This window comes from Tympanuchus pallidicinctus, unplaced genomic scaffold (genome assembly GCF_026119805.1).
Source record: "Tympanuchus pallidicinctus isolate F22 unplaced genomic scaffold, pur_lepc_1.0 scaffold15, whole genome shotgun sequence".
In the NCBI taxonomy this organism is placed as follows: domain Eukaryota; kingdom Metazoa; phylum Chordata; class Aves; order Galliformes; family Phasianidae; genus Tympanuchus; species Tympanuchus pallidicinctus.
This window is the reverse complement of record NW_026294669.1, coordinates 12535289-12554917: the sequence shown is the minus strand read 5'-3', so window position 1 is coordinate 12554917 and position 19629 is coordinate 12535289. Positions and strand designations below refer to the sequence as shown.

General features: G+C 38.4%; 1 protein-coding gene across 2 annotated transcripts in view; it reads right to left on the bottom strand.

Annotated features, from left to right (window-relative positions):
* Window positions 1–19629, bottom strand: part of CNTNAP5 (contactin associated protein family member 5) — a 263012-nt gene that overhangs the window by 128631 nt on the left and 114752 nt on the right. For both annotated transcript variants that reach the window (XM_052675060.1, XM_052675061.1), the window contains 3 exons: window positions 14823–15026; window positions 13222–13406; window positions 9880–10023 (listed from right to left, as the gene is read on the bottom strand). In XM_052675060.1, the coding sequence (XP_052531020.1) occupies window positions 9880–10023; window positions 13222–13406; window positions 14823–15026 (533 nt within the window). The remainder of the gene's footprint in view (window positions 1–9879; window positions 10024–13221; window positions 13407–14822; window positions 15027–19629) is intronic.

Genomic DNA, 19629 nt, shown 5'->3' with positions numbered 1-19629 from the left:
GCAAAAGAGACACCAGAGGGTTTTGGTTGTTTTCTGGGTTTTTTTTCCCCTGGATGTTTTTTTTGTTGTTGTTGTCATAGTTATTTCTGTTGCTGTATTTCCACCTCCATTTTCTATCTAATTCATGACAGACAGACAAATTACAGAAAGCAGTCAACTGCAAAGATATAAACAAATAAAGCTATCTTTCTTTAGAGCATTTTAAAGATTTACAAATTGAAATGTGATGACAAATCTTTAGAATCTTAGACATTTACAGTGATTCGAGTATATCCAACCAAAGTAGTTAAAGACATTTACAGATCTTATAAATACACAATGTTGGAGGTTGGAGGAAATTTTAAATGCTGAGTCTGCACTCAAGTATCTAATTCACCTCACTGGCAATGAAAGGCTTTGCAAGAGGAAAAAATTGGCAACATGCAGGATATTTGTCTCAAAGTTCTTTGCAGATTTTAACTACCAGCAGAACAAACTGTGACTGGACTGACTTAATGTCAATGAAAATGAAAACTAGAGATGAAAAAAGGTGTTTCCAATGTATAACAAGCTTTCAGATGACCTTAAAATAAGCCAATAGTAAGCGTAGTTTCAGTTGTTTGTAATAATATCATAGATTTTAAAGCAAATTATCCTTGACGCACATGCATGGTCTGAAATGTAAGGCCAAGTTTCCATCTGCTTTTATATCAGGTTCTCAATACATGCAACTAGACTTAAACTCCTTCCAAAACTCAGTAACACTCACTAGTCATTTGCACTACACAGAAGCTTATAGCTGGAAAGAATTTGAAAGCAAGTGTGGAGTGAACCCATAGCCCATGCTTGGACGTTCTGGAAGAACGTATGCTCTTCCCTGCCCTGCTAATCCAGCAGAGACTTCAGGCACTGCAGCCCCCTGTGACTAAAAATAGATGGAACAGGTTTGATCCCATCTGCCACAAGAGTAAGCAGGTGGGAACATACAAAATCTTTGCCGTGATGTTCTCCGCACATTTGGAGAAGTCTTACTTTGGGTTTCAGAGTGGCAGTTGGAATTTCTTTTAAAAAGGCAATTTTGTTACCCTTGCTAAAGGATTGAGATGACAATTATGTAGGTTAAAACAAAATTGGTCGGGAGGGAGTGTTCATCTGCCAGAGGGGAGAAAGGCACTACGGAAGGACCTGGATAGATGACTAATCAATGGGCCAAGTTCAACTGTATGAATTTATGAACAGGGCCAAGGAATCAGGAATGGTGTGGTGAGCAGGACTAGGGAAATAATCCCGCCCCTCTACCCATGAGGCCTCATTCATGAGGCCTCATTTTGAGTACTGTGTTTAGTTTTGGGCACCTCAGTACAGAAAGGACATTGAGGTGCTGAAGTAGGTCCAAAAAAGGGCAACAAGGCTTGTGAAGGGCTTGGAGAATGTGTCCTGTGAGGAGAGACTGAAGGAACTGGGGCTGTTTTAGTCTGGGGGAAAGGAAGCTGAGGGGAGACATTATTGCTCTCTTCCAATATTTGAAAGGTGCTTACAGCGAGAGTGGGGTTGGTCTCTTCTCACTGATGACAGGTGACAGGATGAGGGGAAATGGCCTCAAGTTGTTCCAGGGTAAGTTTAGGTTGGATATCAGGAAAAAGTTCTGTACAGAAAGGGTTGTTAAGCACCGGGATAGGCTTCCCAATGAGGTGGTTCAGTTACCATCTCTGAATGTGTTTAAGAAACATTTGGATGTGGTACTCAGGGACATGATTTAGCAGAGGGTTGTTATAGTTAGGGTAGTATGGTTAAGTTGTGGTTCAACTTGATGATCTTTAAGGTCCTTTCCAATCTGAGAAATTCTACAATTCTATGAAAAATAATTTTAGAGCTAAAAGCCAAAGAATTTGGGAAAAAGAAAAGTTTAAAGGAACCAACTTGTATCATGGGAACTTAAGTCAGTTAAACAGGTCCATTAAGAAGGGAAACACGAGAAGGGAGGCACATTCCGCCAGTGAGCCAGTGGCCATCCTCTTCATTCACCAGCACTGATAGGCTGCTATCCTGAGGGTCCCCTCAGCCAGTTTGTTGGGGAAATAAGAAACAGCTGAGCTGGAACTAGATGATCTTTAAAGGTCCCTTTCAAGACATTCTATGATTCTACCTTCCTAGGGACAGTAACATGAACATTTGTAAAAGAAATAACAGCAAATTTTCATTCACAAGTGGGACAGTTTCCAATTATAAAAACTGCTAAATTTGCCCTGAATTATATCCTTAAAGAAATTATTCTAGCAGGTCTAATCAGAAAAGTAAACAGTTCCCTCTAAACCTGCTTTTTATCAGGAGCATTTTGCTTTAACTGGAAGCAGTTCTTGAACTCTCCAGGGCACATGCAAGATTTCTGGCAGACACTTGATTTTGTAACTGAACCCCATTTAACTGAAAAGTAAATGTTCATTGGCTAGAAAATGGGATAAGAAGATTGTAATCCCTAGAGAAGATGATCGGCTCTACACAGCTGCTAGGAACTCCAGCTATGATGCGGCATCTGAGAATTCCACTGAGTTCAGTGTCTCCAGACTGATTAATGATTACTCTGATAAGCAATTAAATCTTTCCAAAAGAGTTTTTATTATAACTTACATAAGAAACTATCTGAACTTATAAATTAAATTGATATATTCTCAATGTGTTCAATAGCTGCCATAACACTTAAAATGGCAGTTCTACAAGAAAAGAGTGTAATCACTCCAGATTTCTGCACAAGTTGTACAGTTGCAGAGATTGCCCTTGTTTAAGTAAGCTGTTGAACAAGTGTCAGAAATTTACAGTATTTTAAGAAAGAATCAGCATTTCGCCCGTTAAAAAAAGAATGAAAGAACACAGTAGCTACGTGATGAGGATATTAGTGGATTACACAGAGGAAAACCCTTTGAACCATAAGCCTGATCTGAAACTGACTGGAGTCTACCCAGTGACTTCTGTGGGACTTCAATAAAACCTGTATAAACTTAACGAACCATTTCAGCTTTTTCTGGCCGAGGACTGTTACAATGGCAGGTGGATTGAAACCAGATAATCTTTAAGGTCTCTTCCAAACCAAGCCATTTTATGATTCTATAAGTTTCTAATACATCTTCCTTGCTCTCATGGAATACTAATCCAAAGTAATATGCACCAGGAAATTACTCAAATTGACAGCTGAACTGAAATCCTCAACATTTAGCGTACCAAAGAATGCAGACCAAGATACAGCTTGAAAAGGAAGAACAAATAAACAACTATTTCTAACCTCTCCCTCTACCCGTGGGTTGAAGCATCGAGTAGGCACAAAGCTTCCTCATTAATGATTCTATGGATACTATCCAATGACAAGGATATCTAGTTTTCTGTAGAGGGTTAGAAAGGAAGATTTCACGTGACAGGTTAGGGAAATAAAATCCCAGCCCTGCCTGAGATATAAACAAGAATAAATTGGCAAGAATATCTCCAGGTTGGAAAACGGAAGGTATTTCTAGCTGTGATGAGTGAGGTTGCAGTTGAATTTGTAAAGAGAGTAATAGAAGAAAAAAGTGATTTCTGACAGTTTTAAAATGGTAAAATGAAAGACTGACACTTATCTCTTAGTAACCAGATTCCAAGAATGGGGAATCTTGGGAAACTTTACTTTTTTTTATAGTAACTACCTCAAGCAAAACTATCATGAGACATATTTTAATATAGATTAAAATAGTTTAACATAGTTTAAAAAAGCATCTCAAGTCAAGACACTGCTAAGTGAGATACCAGCTTCAGGCTGCTGGCATGTTGATGTAAATTATCTTCAAATGAGATGTGGTAACACCAAGATGTTTGCTGTTACTTGAGCTAGGATTTGTCCTCTGAGTGAGCAAGTCCAACTCCACCGCAGCAGAAGCAGTGAAAAGAGAAAAACTCTTATACTGATGCGGGTTTCTCTTTCTTTGATCTAAATTTCACGATGGAAAACTGAAAGCTATCCTGACCTAGCTTTCTCTGAAATTAACACATTCTTGTGTTAATCATCCTTATGACAGACAACTCCCGTCTTCACTGACCCTAGACATAACATTTGTCAACAAAAAGCTAACTGTCTATCATGTCGATTTTAGTTATTTACATTAAGATAATGTTCCTATGTGGAAAAAGCATTTAACAAAATGCAAGCTTCCAAAAAAACCCAAAGCATTTTGACTGTGACAGAATCAGGGATGAGATGCATGGTTAGACATTTCCAGATACTCTTTAGCTCAGGCATTCTCTGTCTTTTAACCTGACTAGGTTTCTGAACAACAACAAAACTAAGGATCTTACCATCGTTATGATCATAGTAACTGTACTTTGATGTTTCATTTTATGTCACGGTAGCTAAGTTTTGCTGGCAAAAGATTGGAGAAAATAAAAGCTAATTTGGAAAAATCATACATTGTTTACACAGAAAGAGAAAAAGACCATAAGTATATAGCAGGAAATGCAAACAAAATATGAATCACTTAGCATTTTCCATCCTTTAAATAATGAGCAGGAATGAAGCCAGGCTTTCAAAATCACCTTGCTAAAAGTGACTTAAGACAGATGTTTAAAATCAAGGAGGCAAAAAAGCATAATGCAAGCCCTTTTTTTTTTTTTTTTTTTTTTTTTTTCTTTCTTTTCTTCCAGTTCAGGGTAAACTGATCTGGTTTATGTTTATTTTGTTTTATCTGGAACAAAATATAGCAGCAAGGAGACTTTTTAAATTATTATTGTTGAAACAGAGTCACATCTACCTTAAAACAGAGAAATGCATAGAAAGCAATTCTGATCAGATTTTTATTATTATTATTAGTTTTCTTTATTAGGCTTTCCTCTTTCAAATTTCAGTCATTTCTCTACCATATCACAGCACCAATCTAAATGGTTGGTAAGAGTTGCCTAGACTTCAGGCTCCTCACTGATGGTGATCAGCTTGCACTCTTGTTTTTCTAGGCAGCCAAATATCAGGCTGGACCTTGCCAATTGGAATTAGACCTTAAAAAAAAGACATTTAAGCCTTGACTTTACTGTAAATTACACTCTCCCCCACTTTCTTTACACCCTACTAACTTCTATGACAATAATTAGCCATCTCTCTTGCTCTCCTACAGAGACAAACTGCCTTATCACCTCCCTCATTGTAACATTCTCCTCTGCTCAGTGGGTACCAACTGCCCCGTTCATTCACTTTGACTATGCAGATCATGTAATAAATTAATCTCTGAATTGTTTCTAACCTGCAATTTGCCAAAGGCTAATGACTTTCAAAAGAGGCCTTGTTTGCTCAGAACTTTGTCATTTTTTGCACATGCTATCTAGTCTTACAAAAAAATACGGTAGAACTCGCTGAAAGATTTGCTTCTATTGGCTTTTTCACAACTATCAAAATCCTAACACAAACTATTTTATCAAGAAAAGAAAAGTGCATTATTGTAGCTAGTGGATTAAATATTTACAAACTGAAAGTCTTTAGAATTGTGGACAAAACCAACTGAAATAAATGGAAAAATTGTCATTTAAATACACTTTATTTCAAGACTTTGATTGAGGTGACAAAATTTCTTCCTAAGCTGTTCTGTCACATCATTGAGCAACAACAAAATGGGACCTTAATGAATGCTATTTATATAGACTTTCTGGCTGTCCTATAGTCTGTTAGGTATTTTTACAGGAACCAGATATTTCCAGAGTCTGTTTTCATGTGCTTTATCAAAAGAACAGCAAACTCAGTTGTTCTCTTTTTTACAGTTGTTAAACACACACATATTCATTAAATAAGTGGACATTTTTTTTTTTTTAATACATTTGCCTTAGACTTACAGGAATTTGTGAACAATGTCACTGAATAGTTTCATTTTATTATTATTTTTTTTTAATCTTTCCTACAGTCTGGTTGCAGTTGAAAACTAAAAGAAAGAGAAAAAAAAATATTTTATGTATCAAATTCCTGGTTCTTCAAACCATAGTAGATACCTTCTTGGATTACCAGCCTGATATTCACATATAAATTAACACTCACAAGAACACTTTGGTAAAAGGAAATGTGTATAGACAAGCAAATTCTTCTCAAAACGAAGGTATCTCAAATCAACTTGATAAAACAGCATGTTTGGATTTTCTATAAAGGGAATGAATTATTAGTTTACATTCTCCTGTCACTAGGTATCTCTCCTTGCTCTTTGATGCTCACAATTGGTTATTTCCTTGAGGCACTACAGTGATGCATTTACATGTCATCACATCCCTTGCTGTGTTGAATTGTCAGTCCCAGATTCAACACTACAAGCTGACGTAGAAATTCAAGCATGTCTGAGAGCCGACAACTTCTAACGTACAAATATCCTGCACTCCTCTCAAGTCAGTGTATGTTTTAGTCTGCTAAATAAAAATACAACTACAATTCCTGTTAGGCAAAGGTAAAGGAAGAGAAAGAGGGAGAGTGTTTTCCTCAATTACACCAAATGCATACAGTAGAATACTGACAAGATCATAACTACAAGTTTTCATGACCTCTTCATTTCTTTCCTTTAGCTAGACAGCTGCCTATTTTGGCACCAGAAGCAACTGAGACAGAACAAGTCTTACACCCTGGTCACAGGTCTTCATGTTAGGGCAGTTTCTAGTGGTATGAATACAGATCTAAGTAGAAAATGGTGCCTAAATTACTCTGCCAGAGATACTTCCCTTTGGATTTAGTACAGAGAAGGAAATAGTTACTGCTCCTTAAATTTATCTATTCTCATCTGTAAGATGTGTATGAATCTGGGGATTCCCTACACTCCTCTGTCTACAACCTAGTGACACCCAGCACCATAGTGAGAATCGCATTAAAGAAATTTCTGCACCCTCACATAACAGCAGCTGTATTGGGGCAGACCTAAGGTCCATCTTGCCTTCATAAGCACTTATAGATGGCTGTCTGAAGAAGAATACCAAAACAGCTGATATCTCCTGCTAGTGATCTCTGAGTCTTTAACTATTTTCCACTAACTACTCCTTCAGTCAGACATAATAGAATCATAGAATGGCCTGGGTTGAAAACGCAGTTTCCATTATTTAGCAATCATTAATGGATTTACCTTCCTAAATCTTATTCAGTCTGCTCCTGAATTTATACATTTTTAGCATAGTCAAAATCCTTCAGCATGGACTTCAGAATCTCGGATATCAATAACTCAAGTAACCCATGGGGAAAATCTTCTGTTTCTTGTAAACGTAGCTCCTGCTCCTAACTAGCGGCCCAGGAAGAGTGGCTGCTGTAACTCCTCATGATGAGCAGTCTGTGCTGCTTTTATGTTGAGAACCCAGACACAACTAGTAATAGGAAAGATTTTTAAATTACTATTTCAAAGTATTTTCAAAGGCTTCCCGAGGATACAGCCTTATAATCATGAAAGTATTAATTTCAGAAATTTGACTTCTTCAGACCACTTGCAATTTAAACTAGTAACTGCTTAGGAGAAAAAATAAAAGATCCCCTGGCATTTCACCACACTCAAGAACCTAAGGGAATTTTTTAAAAATTGCAACATGCCATTGGTGACAGAAGGAGCACCAGAGATGGTCTGGCCAAATAGGGCCACCACAGAGAGAGGTGAAACATGAAGCAATTAAAAAAAAAAAAAAAAAAAAAGTAATTCTGAAGGCAAATGCAGTCCAAAAGAGATTAGTTGCCTTATTATCTTAAGATGTATTCTCAAGAGGATTTGTTGCAAATCTGACAACTGCAAATGAGTTATAGAAAAGAACAGTCAGAATGATGATCATACCCACAACCTGAGAGTACAACGTAGCACAGCACTCTGTCACTGACAACCCCTAGTTTCTTACCCTGACTTTAAATGCAGCTGATGCGGGACTATTATTTCTATGGATGAGGAACTTCATAACAGGAAACGTATACTTCTAAAGCTGACATTCCGACAGATGTAAGCAGCAGAACAAAACAAAACAAAGAAGTTGCTGGGTATGAAAATCCAACAAGTTCAGCCCATTAACTGTGTCAGTGAGCCCAAATGAACACAGAATGAAGCAGAGTCTGTGTGCTGAAGGCCACCTCCACTTTGGAGGCCAAAAAAATAATGTCTCTGAGCACTAAAGACTTTCTAATCCCAATCTGTTTGGCTTGTCCTTATCTTTTGTTCGGAGACAAAGATATTTTGTGGACTAACAACACAGAACCTCCTGTGGCAATCTCGAGCTTGGGGGAAAGGATCAAAGGTTGTTGGAAGAAATGATCAAAAGCCCTTGATATATTTAATTCTATTCCTGTGCTGTTCCTTTAATTGCATTTCTATTCCAGACAGCCTTAGTAACTACAGAGACAAAAAGCTTATAAGCTTGTAGCTCCCTATGGATACGGACTGCTGCTTGAAAACCTCAATGAACTTGGAGTTTTTACTCCAAATTTGAAGTATTTCTGCTTTTAGGCACAGAAGAAATCTGGCAGACAAAAAAGTACATTTAGCAAGAACAAGATATTTTAATTTGAATAAACAAATGCCTAATGGATAGGGAAGAGCAAGAAGATGGGAGAGGGATATTAACCTGCGATGGCTAGGAGTACCTGAAAATTGCCAGAAGATATAAATAGCTGTGGTAGAAAGGATGCTAGAAGATAGCAGATTTGCAGGAGATGCTTACTTATGGAAGGATTTTCAAACAAGAGTATGAGGCATCTGTGAATGCAGTAATTTTCTGGGTACTGTGTGTAAACTAAGTGGCACAGACACAGAACATAACAGCTCACAAATTTTGCAAAATGCAGTAGAGCAGCCAGCCTATGCAGTTCGTAAGATTTATACCTTAGATTCCTGAGTCAGAGCAATCAAACTTGAGTTGTTAAAGAAAGGTCTCAGTCTCATGCTAGGGGAGCATCCTGGAGACAATCTCAACAGCCAGCAACGTGATGCAGGACTTCTTACCTATCCATGTTCTGTTGTCTGTTTCCTTGTATATTCAGTCTAGCCCTAGGCAGGGAAAGTGAGTAAAGTAAGGATTTCTCTTGGATTTCTGGTTTGCTCTGTTGCACCTTCAATCTGTTCACACGCCTTACTACAAACCAGAAAACGTAATGAAAGCCAGAAGTACTTTTGATTCAGTATTCTCCAAAGACGCACTATTAGCCAAAGGTTTGATTGCAAACATGGCGAAGGAGTAAGGATTAAGCAAAATAAACAGATGAATTATTTAATATTTCTGAACACTGCTCAAGAGCGTACTGCTTTCTGTAATTACAATATGAAAGGTTTATTTTGCTTACATTATAATTAAATAAATTTGTAACTTTGGAAACTATTAGGTGTGAGTTACTTGTATACCTTATCTTAGCAGCCTGGATAAGACTAATTCCTTTTGCTTTAGCTCTGCTCACATTTAGAGACATAAGAAACAGGTGAATGGCTTTCAGAATTGTTAATAATACACTAAATATAAGGGTTGTTATAAAGGAAAATATTTTTCTTAGTAAGAAAAACAATCTTTTGTCTCTGTAATACCAAATGAAATAGCAGAATAAAACTTTGCTTCTAGTGTACACAATAAAGATGGGGAATGGCTCAGAAAATAAGATTTTATCTCAGTTATTCAGACAAAAAACTCTGTTACCTCTCATGCCATCAGAAAGATATATTTTCATCTTGCACAAGTAAAAAGTTTTTCCAAACAAATTCTAATATACTTGCAAAGTCAGAGAAACTCATTTACACATGTAGCTTTTAACATGTCCAACAGCAGTCAGAGCTAGATGACTGCTAGCATCAGCAATACTATTTTAACAAAGTAAATATGCGATAGCTATCTAAATCTGAACTCCATTCATTCAGTACAGCCAGCAGCACCAACAGCAGGGAAGTAAGAAGGAAAGTAAACAGCACTGTCTCTTACCACAGTATAGATCTGAGGTTTGCGCCTTTTTGCCAGGTCAATTATATTGACTCCATTGTAATAGAGGTTCTCAATGCAGCCATGGAAGTTTTTTCTCTGAAAGGTTCCTGGTTTCCCTGGGACAGGAATGCCTCCAAAGCTGAGCTTTTAGAAAGAACAAGAGCAGCATTTAATTACCACACCGAAAGCTCCATACAGACAATTGGGTTATTATCTCAGAGACAAATCATGTTTACAGCATCACATCTGAGCACAGAGTAGAGCACATGCTGCTCAGCATGGGAATTACACAGTGTAGCATTACAGCTGTTTGAGAAACACTGCTGCCGCAGTGAGCTCTCTCATTTGCAAAAGGCTTTCATGTGCCATTATGCAGCATCTCATCAACTAGTCCTCCACCAGGAACACTCAGACTCCAAGCCCCTCTGACCAGGGGACTGAGCAGCAAAGCACAGCAGCCAGGAAACACAATAGGAGGCTGGAGAAATAGGGAAATAAAATTCCCACAGTGCAATGGAAGTACCTGTGAACTGGAGTCACACCTTTCCACCCACCAGGTATTTGAACAGTTCTTGCTTCAGCTCATAGACTACCCCATGTACATCTTGCAAATGTTTTGTCTCAAATTTCACTGTGGTTTGGGCTTGCACACAGTATTTGAGAGTGAGCAGTGTAGTGGAAAAGTACTGCAGGTTACGCATCCAAACAAAAGTTAAGATTTTTTATTTTTTAAGTACTAGAATATGTATTACACAGGTAACAACTAATCACTTTAGAGGAGGGCTAAAACTTTACAGGGAACAGAGAAAGTAAGTCAATAAAGCTTTAAAAATCCTTGGAACACAATCCCATTATGTTCCTAAAGAAAATTGAAAATAATTATTTGTACTATTCGTGAATCTATAATCGTGATCATTCATATATTGAACACAATTGGACTTCTTGTGCCAAACTGGGCATCACTCAGAACGTTGTCCTTTAACACAACACCAACTCCAAGCCTAAAACTTCCATTAAGCATATTTCCATTTTCCAGACACACAGCTCATTTCTAATTAGCTTTTTTTGCAAAATCTTATTGTCTACACCTCTCATTTCTTTTCTTGTTTGTTTTTTTCTTTCCCTTCATTTTCCCCTTGCAGGAAGCAGCTTCATAAATGATACAATGCAAGAGAGGATTCTGCAGCTCCCACACTTCTTAGTGTTTTCAGCATGTTGGGAGCTATGCTCCAAACCTACTGTATTGATCTCAGCACAGTAGTGCTGTGAGGCACCACAGATGCTGATGGCTGCTGGAACCTGGTCAACCTTATTCCTCGGTTGCTACTCCTAATGCCTCAGCTCATTATTACAAAAGTAAAGGGAAATTTGGGGATTATTTTTCCTCTCACTCCATCTAGCAAGCCAGGACACATGAGCAAGTTAAATCTCCCTGGATAACCTTGATAGCACTTCTTTGAAAACAAGTCCTTAATGAACATGTGCCTCAGTTGTATTAATTGATAATTTTGCAGAAATAAAGAGTGAACAGACAGTTACTTTGCATCACTTGCAAATTTGTTATTGGCATGCAGGCCTATGTTATAAGCAATGTTTTTTTTCCAGAGAGAAACATTAGCTCTTCCTTAAAGCACCATACTTTCCTTCTTTCATGTTCTGTTCTTTCCATCTGCTGTTTAGAGACTCCACATTGGGTTTCAAAACCAGAAGAAAAATCAGTATTAATTACAACAGTGCATTATAAAGAAAGTTTTTTTTTTTGTGATTGGTAATAATTTTAATTACCAAACTAATGGTTTTATTACCTTCAGTAAGGCCTTTAATCCCCAACGTGTGCTGAGATAAACTTTCATTAGAATATATTGGTGTTAGGTTCAATTGAAAGACCATATCAGTGCAAATAGAAGAAAACACCTTGTATAAAATACTGAGCACCAGGGGCCAGGACTGAGTGCCACAGAGGTCAGTGCTGACACGGTGATTTATTTCTGCTGAAGATCTTCACTATGCTTCCCATTTCAGAACATCTGGAAAAATGTTCTGCCAATTACATTGGAGCCTGTGTTTTCCCAAGTTGGCATCAATCTTGCAGCAGAAAGCAAGAAATTTTATGATTTTGGAATTAGAAAAGCTGATGAATTAATTGTTTGGTCTTCCCAACTTCACCTTAAAAACAGATACAGCTTTGACTCTGGTTAGTGTTGTCTGTAGCTGTTTCAAAATCTTATTACCCAAATGGTTAGTTAACAGAGATGGGTACTACTTTCCTCACTATGCTTTGTGAAATGCATGGAGGGGAAATTCAGCTGGAACATGAGAGGAGTAGAGTACCTGCCACTACTGAGCCATCCACATTTGTCACTAACATGCACTGGGAATTGATCCTTTGTAGAGAAATGAATTCAAAGTGCAGAGAGGAAGCTTCTGGTCTCGGAGAAATGAACCATGACACCTCAGCAGATCCAGGCAGGGTGATGGCTCTGACTGTGCAAGCATGACCTTGAGGGCTAACAAAACTTGGTAGACAAGCACATGGGGATAAAAATGAACATGTATAATTTGCAAGTAGGTGTGTATAAGTGGAAAGAGCAGATGATGAACTGTCTTGCATATAGATATGATGTAGATTTAAGAGCGTTGCTGTTTTTTATTTTCTAGTTATTTTTCACTATGAGCCATAAGCACTGAATTGCTGCTCTCTGCCAAACTTCGGCATCATCACAGAGGAGTACAACTGGTTTTGATGGGAAGGATGTTTCTTCTGTTTACCAGTATGCTCAGAATCACACCCCTAAATATGAAGGGGCCTGGGTCACAGCCAGATCTTTCAATGGCTTTTGTCAGAGCCTCCCACTTCTACAAGGAAGGGGGTAGTCTCTACCTGCTCATCTCTACATAGAATCATTTGAGTATGGTGGTGGCACAGCTCGGAGCCAGAATGCCCCTAGTCATGTCAGTCAGAGGATGCAGGGATAGTGCTCAATGGTCCCATTAAAATAATATTGGAGATGGTGTCACAGAATCTCTTTCTGCATACAAGAGTTCTCCCTGGAGATTTGGCCAAAAGCCAGATCCCCACCAAGGCAGATATACAGATTTAGATCAAATTCTCGCTTAATTTTAATATAATCATAATCCAGTATGTATTTGCCAACAGACTGTTTATTTACTAAGACTGTCACAGGTAGAATTGCACTAATATACTTTATGCTTGCTAAAGGAGCTTTCTGGGAAGGAAACATTAAATAAAGATCTCTGCTGGAAAGAAACAGCTTTGCTGAGTGGATGTTTTTCATCACATTCATTTTACACCCAGATTTTCATTAAAAGGGTTTCACACACCTCGTAATCAATATCTAAGTGATCCGAGTCCCCCTTCGTTCGAAAATGCTGAGTATGCTTGTCCACTGTGAAGTTCACCTGCTTGTTGAAGCGCTCTATGAGAACTGAGTGCCAGTGTTGGTCATCCAGGAGGCTACCCAGGGTGATGGATGTGTGGCTGTTAGTGAAGTGCAGGTTGGAATCCCCTGAAGGGGAAGAAACAGGCGTAAGACACCAGAGTAACCTCAATGCCCTTATCTAAAGAATTAGGGCTCAAGATGAGCTCATGTGCTACTAAAAACAAACCAGATCCTGTCCAGAAACAGATCTTTCACAAAGCTTCCCTCTTAGATTCTTTGGGCCTCTCATTTATACCTGCATGTACACAGACATTTCTTTCCTTCGTGTCTTAAGAGCTCCCCTTTCTGTAGCACTAAAATCTGCTGCCTATTCACACAAAAAAGCTACACCTGATGTCTCAGTTGCAACTATGTGTTTTTCTCGTATTTTAATGATAATATTGCATATGATTATTTTTGGAGGAAAAACAAGCAATACAATCACAAATCAGTGGAGAAGCATAAATGCAAGGGTTTCATGTAGTTCAAAAAGATTCTTAAACCCATTCCAGATCTCCACAAGTTTAGATCAAGAATCATAAAAATATTTAGGCCCTAACCTCACTGATTTATAGCACTCTTCTGTATTCTGGCTGGCTGTATGTCTAAACACTTAAATCAGAGGGTCTGAAAAGGAGCGTGTGTCCTTTTATATATCCCAGCAGAATAGAAAGACGACCTGCTCCAAAACTGCCAATCAATGTGCAAGCACACTGAAGAATAGACATCAAAATCCTTGTCTGTGGCACATGAATGCACACAGAGAATATGAAATGACTAAAATCTGTAGATTTGGGGCTACTGCTGAAAGAAAATAACTCTTATCTAAGATGACGCATTCACAGAGTCTCTCCTGAGGAAATTGTAACAATATATTTAACTATATCTTATTCTTATCCCAGTATGAAACACTTGGGAGCAGAGGACAAATCAGTATGAGAAATGTGAGTTAGCAAGGACTGCTGAGACAATAACCACGGCTCTCCCACAACTTAAGCTAATTAAGATTTTTGCAATAAGGCTAGAGGATAGAGATTGATCACTCCTACTTACAGTTGCACCTGACATCAAAGTGCTTTAGTACATTCACCAGTAAAAAGCAAATGCTCTTCTACAAAGAGAAACTAATCCAGTCTTTAATCTGCCCCTGCAACCCAACATGATCACATGGTGATAGTCTTCCAGATATTCACAGTACTCAACAGCAACCATCTCTAGAAACAATGCAATATCCAAATACACAATATTTTGATCAAAGATACTTCATTTCATCTCTGTGTTTTCTGCAAAGTTTTGATTACTAAACAGAAAAAAAAAAAAAAGAAAAAAAAAGACAATAAACTCTTTGAACTCCAAGCCATAGAATCACTACTGATCTGAGCTGAACTTTCTAGTTCGTGCTTAATATAACAAAACAAACAAAGAAACAACAACAACAACAACAAAAACTAAGGCAATCCTTGTTAGACTAATATGTGAACCAGCAAGCTTAATTGCTCTCACCCAGGTTGATGTGCAAGGAGAGCTTCCCCTTCTGTAGTTCCAGGGTAATATAGTCTCCTCGTTGTCCTTCTCCATGGAATAAGACTCCATCCTCCTGCATGCTCTTGAACTTTAAGGAAACCACATCTTTGAACGTGCTCATAAGCTTCTGATTGAACCTGTAGAGGAGGGAACTTCTGCCATCAAAGTCTGCAATATCTGACTCTGGAGAAAAGAAGATGACAAAATGAAGAGGAGATAGCATCAGGAGAAGGACCAAAATGATTCAGGATTGTTTCAATTACTGCTTGGAGCTTGGTATTCTCAGAAGTATAAATCCACAGGACATACATAGAAGCTGTGCAACCCGGGAACCAAACAACATTTCATTCATTTACAAGCACTCTTGCTCTGTTTGGGAGAAAGGGAAACACTATGAAAAAACAGAAGTACTCTGCACCTTTCCTCCTCCTACTCATGTGAGGTTTGTTTTGTCTCTTCACTTTTTAAAACAAACCTTCCTTTAGATTCAGAACTCCAGAGCATTCCTTGTCACACTTGTTGTTTGTCTCTTAAACACACCCAGGATATTATTCATTACTTTGAATTACATGAGCTCTCACTCAAGGTTTTGTACCTTCAGAAATGCCTGGTGAGATGTTTTTGCACGGCCATATCTGCATCTACCTTTGCATGCAAATAAGCACCATCTTAGCCTCTAGGGTTGGCTGCATGCTTGTGATGGATTTTTATCAATCATATTTCTGCATGCAAATTGAGTATGCTGGCAGAACTGTTCAAATATCAGTTCAAAAACTTTTGAAGGGATTTCATGGGAACTGAGCACCTAAACTGATTACACACTTTTGAAAATCCTATTTGAAAACATACTTCCCTCTTCAGCCAGACTTTAAAACCCAATCACAGTGATGGGAAACAAGCTACCAGCTCTTCAATTCCAATAAATATTTCCTTCAGCACAGAAGAATACAATACTCTATTTGCATAACAAAATGGTATGTTAAGTGAAATATGTTTTTGGAAAATTTTCTTTTTCTCCATATATAGCCAGAAAATTTGAGGTACTCTTAAATTAGGCATCATAGTGAAATATGACTGATGTATGCAAGGACTGCTCCAAAACTAATGCCTCCTGTTTTATTACATTCGTACACAACATCAGAGGCAGATGTTGCTGATATGGCAGAAGAGGTTGAACCTTCCCTACTATATTCTTATTACATCTTATTGCTATTCAACAGACAGCAACAACAGGTCAGACTGATAGAATGCTGTCTGACATGGAAGAGCATATGAAGCAAAGGTGTATCACTAAATTCCTCCAAAATGGCACCCACTAACTATTCATTGACGCTTGCTGAACGTTTATGAAGATCGAATAGTGGATGTCAGCAAAATGAAAATCGGACTGCATGGCCAACATTTTTCTAGCAATGAGGCTGTTACAGCAACTGTAAAACAGTTGGTCATCTCTGCTAGTGCACGTTTTTACATGGATGGCACGCAGCCTCTTGATCATCATTGATGAAAATGCATAGCTAATGGTTGTGACTATGTTGAAAGATAGCTGCAACAGTGTTTTGTAACTGAGAATTTGCTCTATCAAATAGCATTATTGTGCTCTTTGTATCCACTGTACTCTCCATGGAAATAAATAGGAAGCATTCCTTTCGGAGCAACCTACATAAATTCAGTTCTAAGTCTATCCAAATCTGTCACAAATTACAAATGAAGTATCTACTTGTAAATTACAAATATGTAAATTCTGTAAATTAGCTTTTTCTTTGTTACGAAAAATCTTAAAGGACATTGGAAGAAAAAAATCTGAACAAGCATTTACCATGCTACAAAACTGCTGGGAATACATGTGTAAAGACAAAGAATATCTTTGCAGTAACAAAGAAGAAAAAGTAAAGGCTATCTTTGTTTGCAAACCATGTTTTAATGATAACCTAAAGCAATCAGTTTTTTATTTTCTTTTAAAAATAACTTAAAGGTCCACATGTAAAATAATCAAGACTTCCAGGTCAGCAACTGTATTAAAGATGTTGATTTTAAGTCTTTTAAGCTCCTTTGAGAGTTCTTAAACTCCTTGGAGTTTAATTTTACTTTCATTTTTAGTAATAGTTTGTTTGAGTTTGGGATTTTTTTTCCATTTTTCTTTTCCTTTTTTACATTTTAAACCAGACTAACGTGTAAAGAGGTTTGTATTTAAAATCTTAACTCTAAGCTCTAACAAGATAACATAATTTCTAGAACAGTTCTGACCTCAACATTTACAAAGAACAGTACAACAGGAAATCTACTTCTGGTAAGTGCTCCTTCACTCATTATCAGTTGTGAAGACACTAGCCAACAAATAACCCAGAATAAAATGTGAATATATCAAATATATGCTAATATTGGCATCCAGAATTCATTAGTGGCAGTTTATATGACAACAAATGATTGTTTCCTATAAAAAACTGGAAGATCCAGTGCTAATATAGTAGTTATTGCAGAAAACTGGAGTGTTTGTATTTATTTAGAACACACATATGTTTGTAACTCACCTGTGAAAGACAAAGATAAGAAATATAAGTCTAAGAAAATCTACAGAAGTAAAAAAACTAAAATACAAGATGCGATTTCATTCTGCACTACATGCTGGTTTTCTGGTGCTCACTGAAGAGAGACAACAAAAGCACATATAGAGTCTTACACCTAGGGAGGAATAATTGCATGCACCAGTATAGGCTGTGGGATGACCTGCTGGAGAGGAGCTCTGCAGAGAGGGACCTGGCATCCTGCTGGTTGACAGGTCGGCCATGAGCCAGCAGTGTGCCCTCGTGGCCAAAAAGGCCAATGGCATTCTGGGGTGCACTAAAAAGAGCGTGTCCAGCAGATTGAGGGAGGTGATCCTCCCCCACTACTTTGCCCTGGTAAGGCCTCATCTGGAGTACTGTGTCCAGTTCTGGGCTCCCCAGTACAAAAAAGACAGGGAGCTGTTGGAGAGAGTCCAGTGGAGGGGCACAAAAAATGCCGAAGGGCCTGGAGCATCTTCCCTATGAAGAAAGGCTGAGTGAACTGGGTCTGTTTAGCCTGAGAAAAGATGACTGAGAGGGGATCTAATCCAGGTTTATAAATATCTGAGGTGTGGGGGCCATAGTGGTGAGGCCAGTCTCTTTTCAGTGGTATGTAGAGACAAGACAAGGGGAAACGGACATAAGATGCAGCATAGGAAGTTCCACATGTATGTGCGCAAGAACTTCTTTACGGTGAGGGTGACGGAGCACTGGAACAGGCTGCCCAGGGGGGTTGTGGAGTTTCCTTCCCTGGAGATATTCCAGTCTCGCCTGGACGCCTACCTGTGCGACCTGGTGTAGGGAACCTGCTTTGGCAGGGGGGTTGGTCTCGACGATTTCTAGAGGTCCTTTCCAACCCCTACAATTCTGTGACTCTGTGGCTTCATTCAGTCTTCATATGCTTCCTGTGCTTCAATTTGCTTTCCCAAAACAGATCCCAACATTAAAATCACTTAGCGGTGGGTAGAAACAGTCAGTTGAAGCTGAATTATCAGGTTAATTCAGCACTAAAAATAAAGAATAAATAAAATGCATAAAAGTACAGGACCTAAGGGCTCAACCTACGGGACTAGCTATGCTGGCAGATGACAGACTGAAAACAAGGTGAGAGAATGGAGTTTACTTGTGCAGGAACAAACAAGGAGGCAGAACAGAAGATACATGTTTTTTCTTACAAACACGCTCCTACTAATTATTTTGGAGAAAAGTCACTAGTTACTCAGCAAAGTTACTTCTCAATATGAAAATATCTTCTAAGAACTGCTGCAATTTGAGATAAAAACTCTTACTCTTGCACCTGTATCAATGAGCAGAAGCCTTGGCTCCCTGTGGCAGGTAGGAACTCTGTTCTCTGTATGAACAGATGTCCAGGCCTTGCTGGCTTCAGGACATCTGAAGCAATACAACCTCCTGCTCCACAGTTCTCTCAATCGTGTATCTCAAGGGAAAAATGTGGATGAGCACCTCAAAGGTGACTGTTCTGCTAGGCAGATTTGTTTTTAATCACAAATCTCTCTGTCTCTTGGTAAGTACTCCTTTGGGTATTTGACTTAGACTGGGTTAATGTCTCTCACACAGGATGTGGCTTTTTGTGTTCTCCTTCTTTTGTCTTGTCAGAAGACGAAGGAGAAGATGGAAGAAGGCAAGGGGGCACGGAGGGAAAGAGAAAGAGGCAAAAAGAAAGATCAAGCAAAAGTATCATTTCATCGAGAGTACAATATCAGATTGTATTCCCTGAAGCAAGGAGAGCAAAAGATGAGAAATCAGAGTGCTGAACTGCAAATGAAAATTCATCTCTCAAAGGCAGAAGATACCCTATCTCAGATCCTATCATTGTTTCTCCTGTGATTCCCCAGCCTGTTAACTGAACATTCCCTGATCCTGCTGATGCATTTTGGGCCTTTAACTAGTTATAGAATACAAATCAGCATCTTCAACGCAACTATAAATCTTATTCTATAAAAGCAATTGTGTCAGATTTTTTCCCCTGTGCTAACAAGACTATTCCCAAGTATAAAGATAGACCCATTCCCTCCAGCATCCAAAGCAATTGGTTTGCCATTTGTCTGAACACCTCCTCTGTGGCAACTCCAGTTATCTGTTGCAAGCACACTGCTTCTGGATTCCTCACTGAAAATGGCCAGTGAAGCATACACACACCACTAGATGGAAATTTCCACTTAACACAACACATATTATGTTTCCTGAGCAGAAAGCATCCCTGTATATTTTTTGAGATTTTT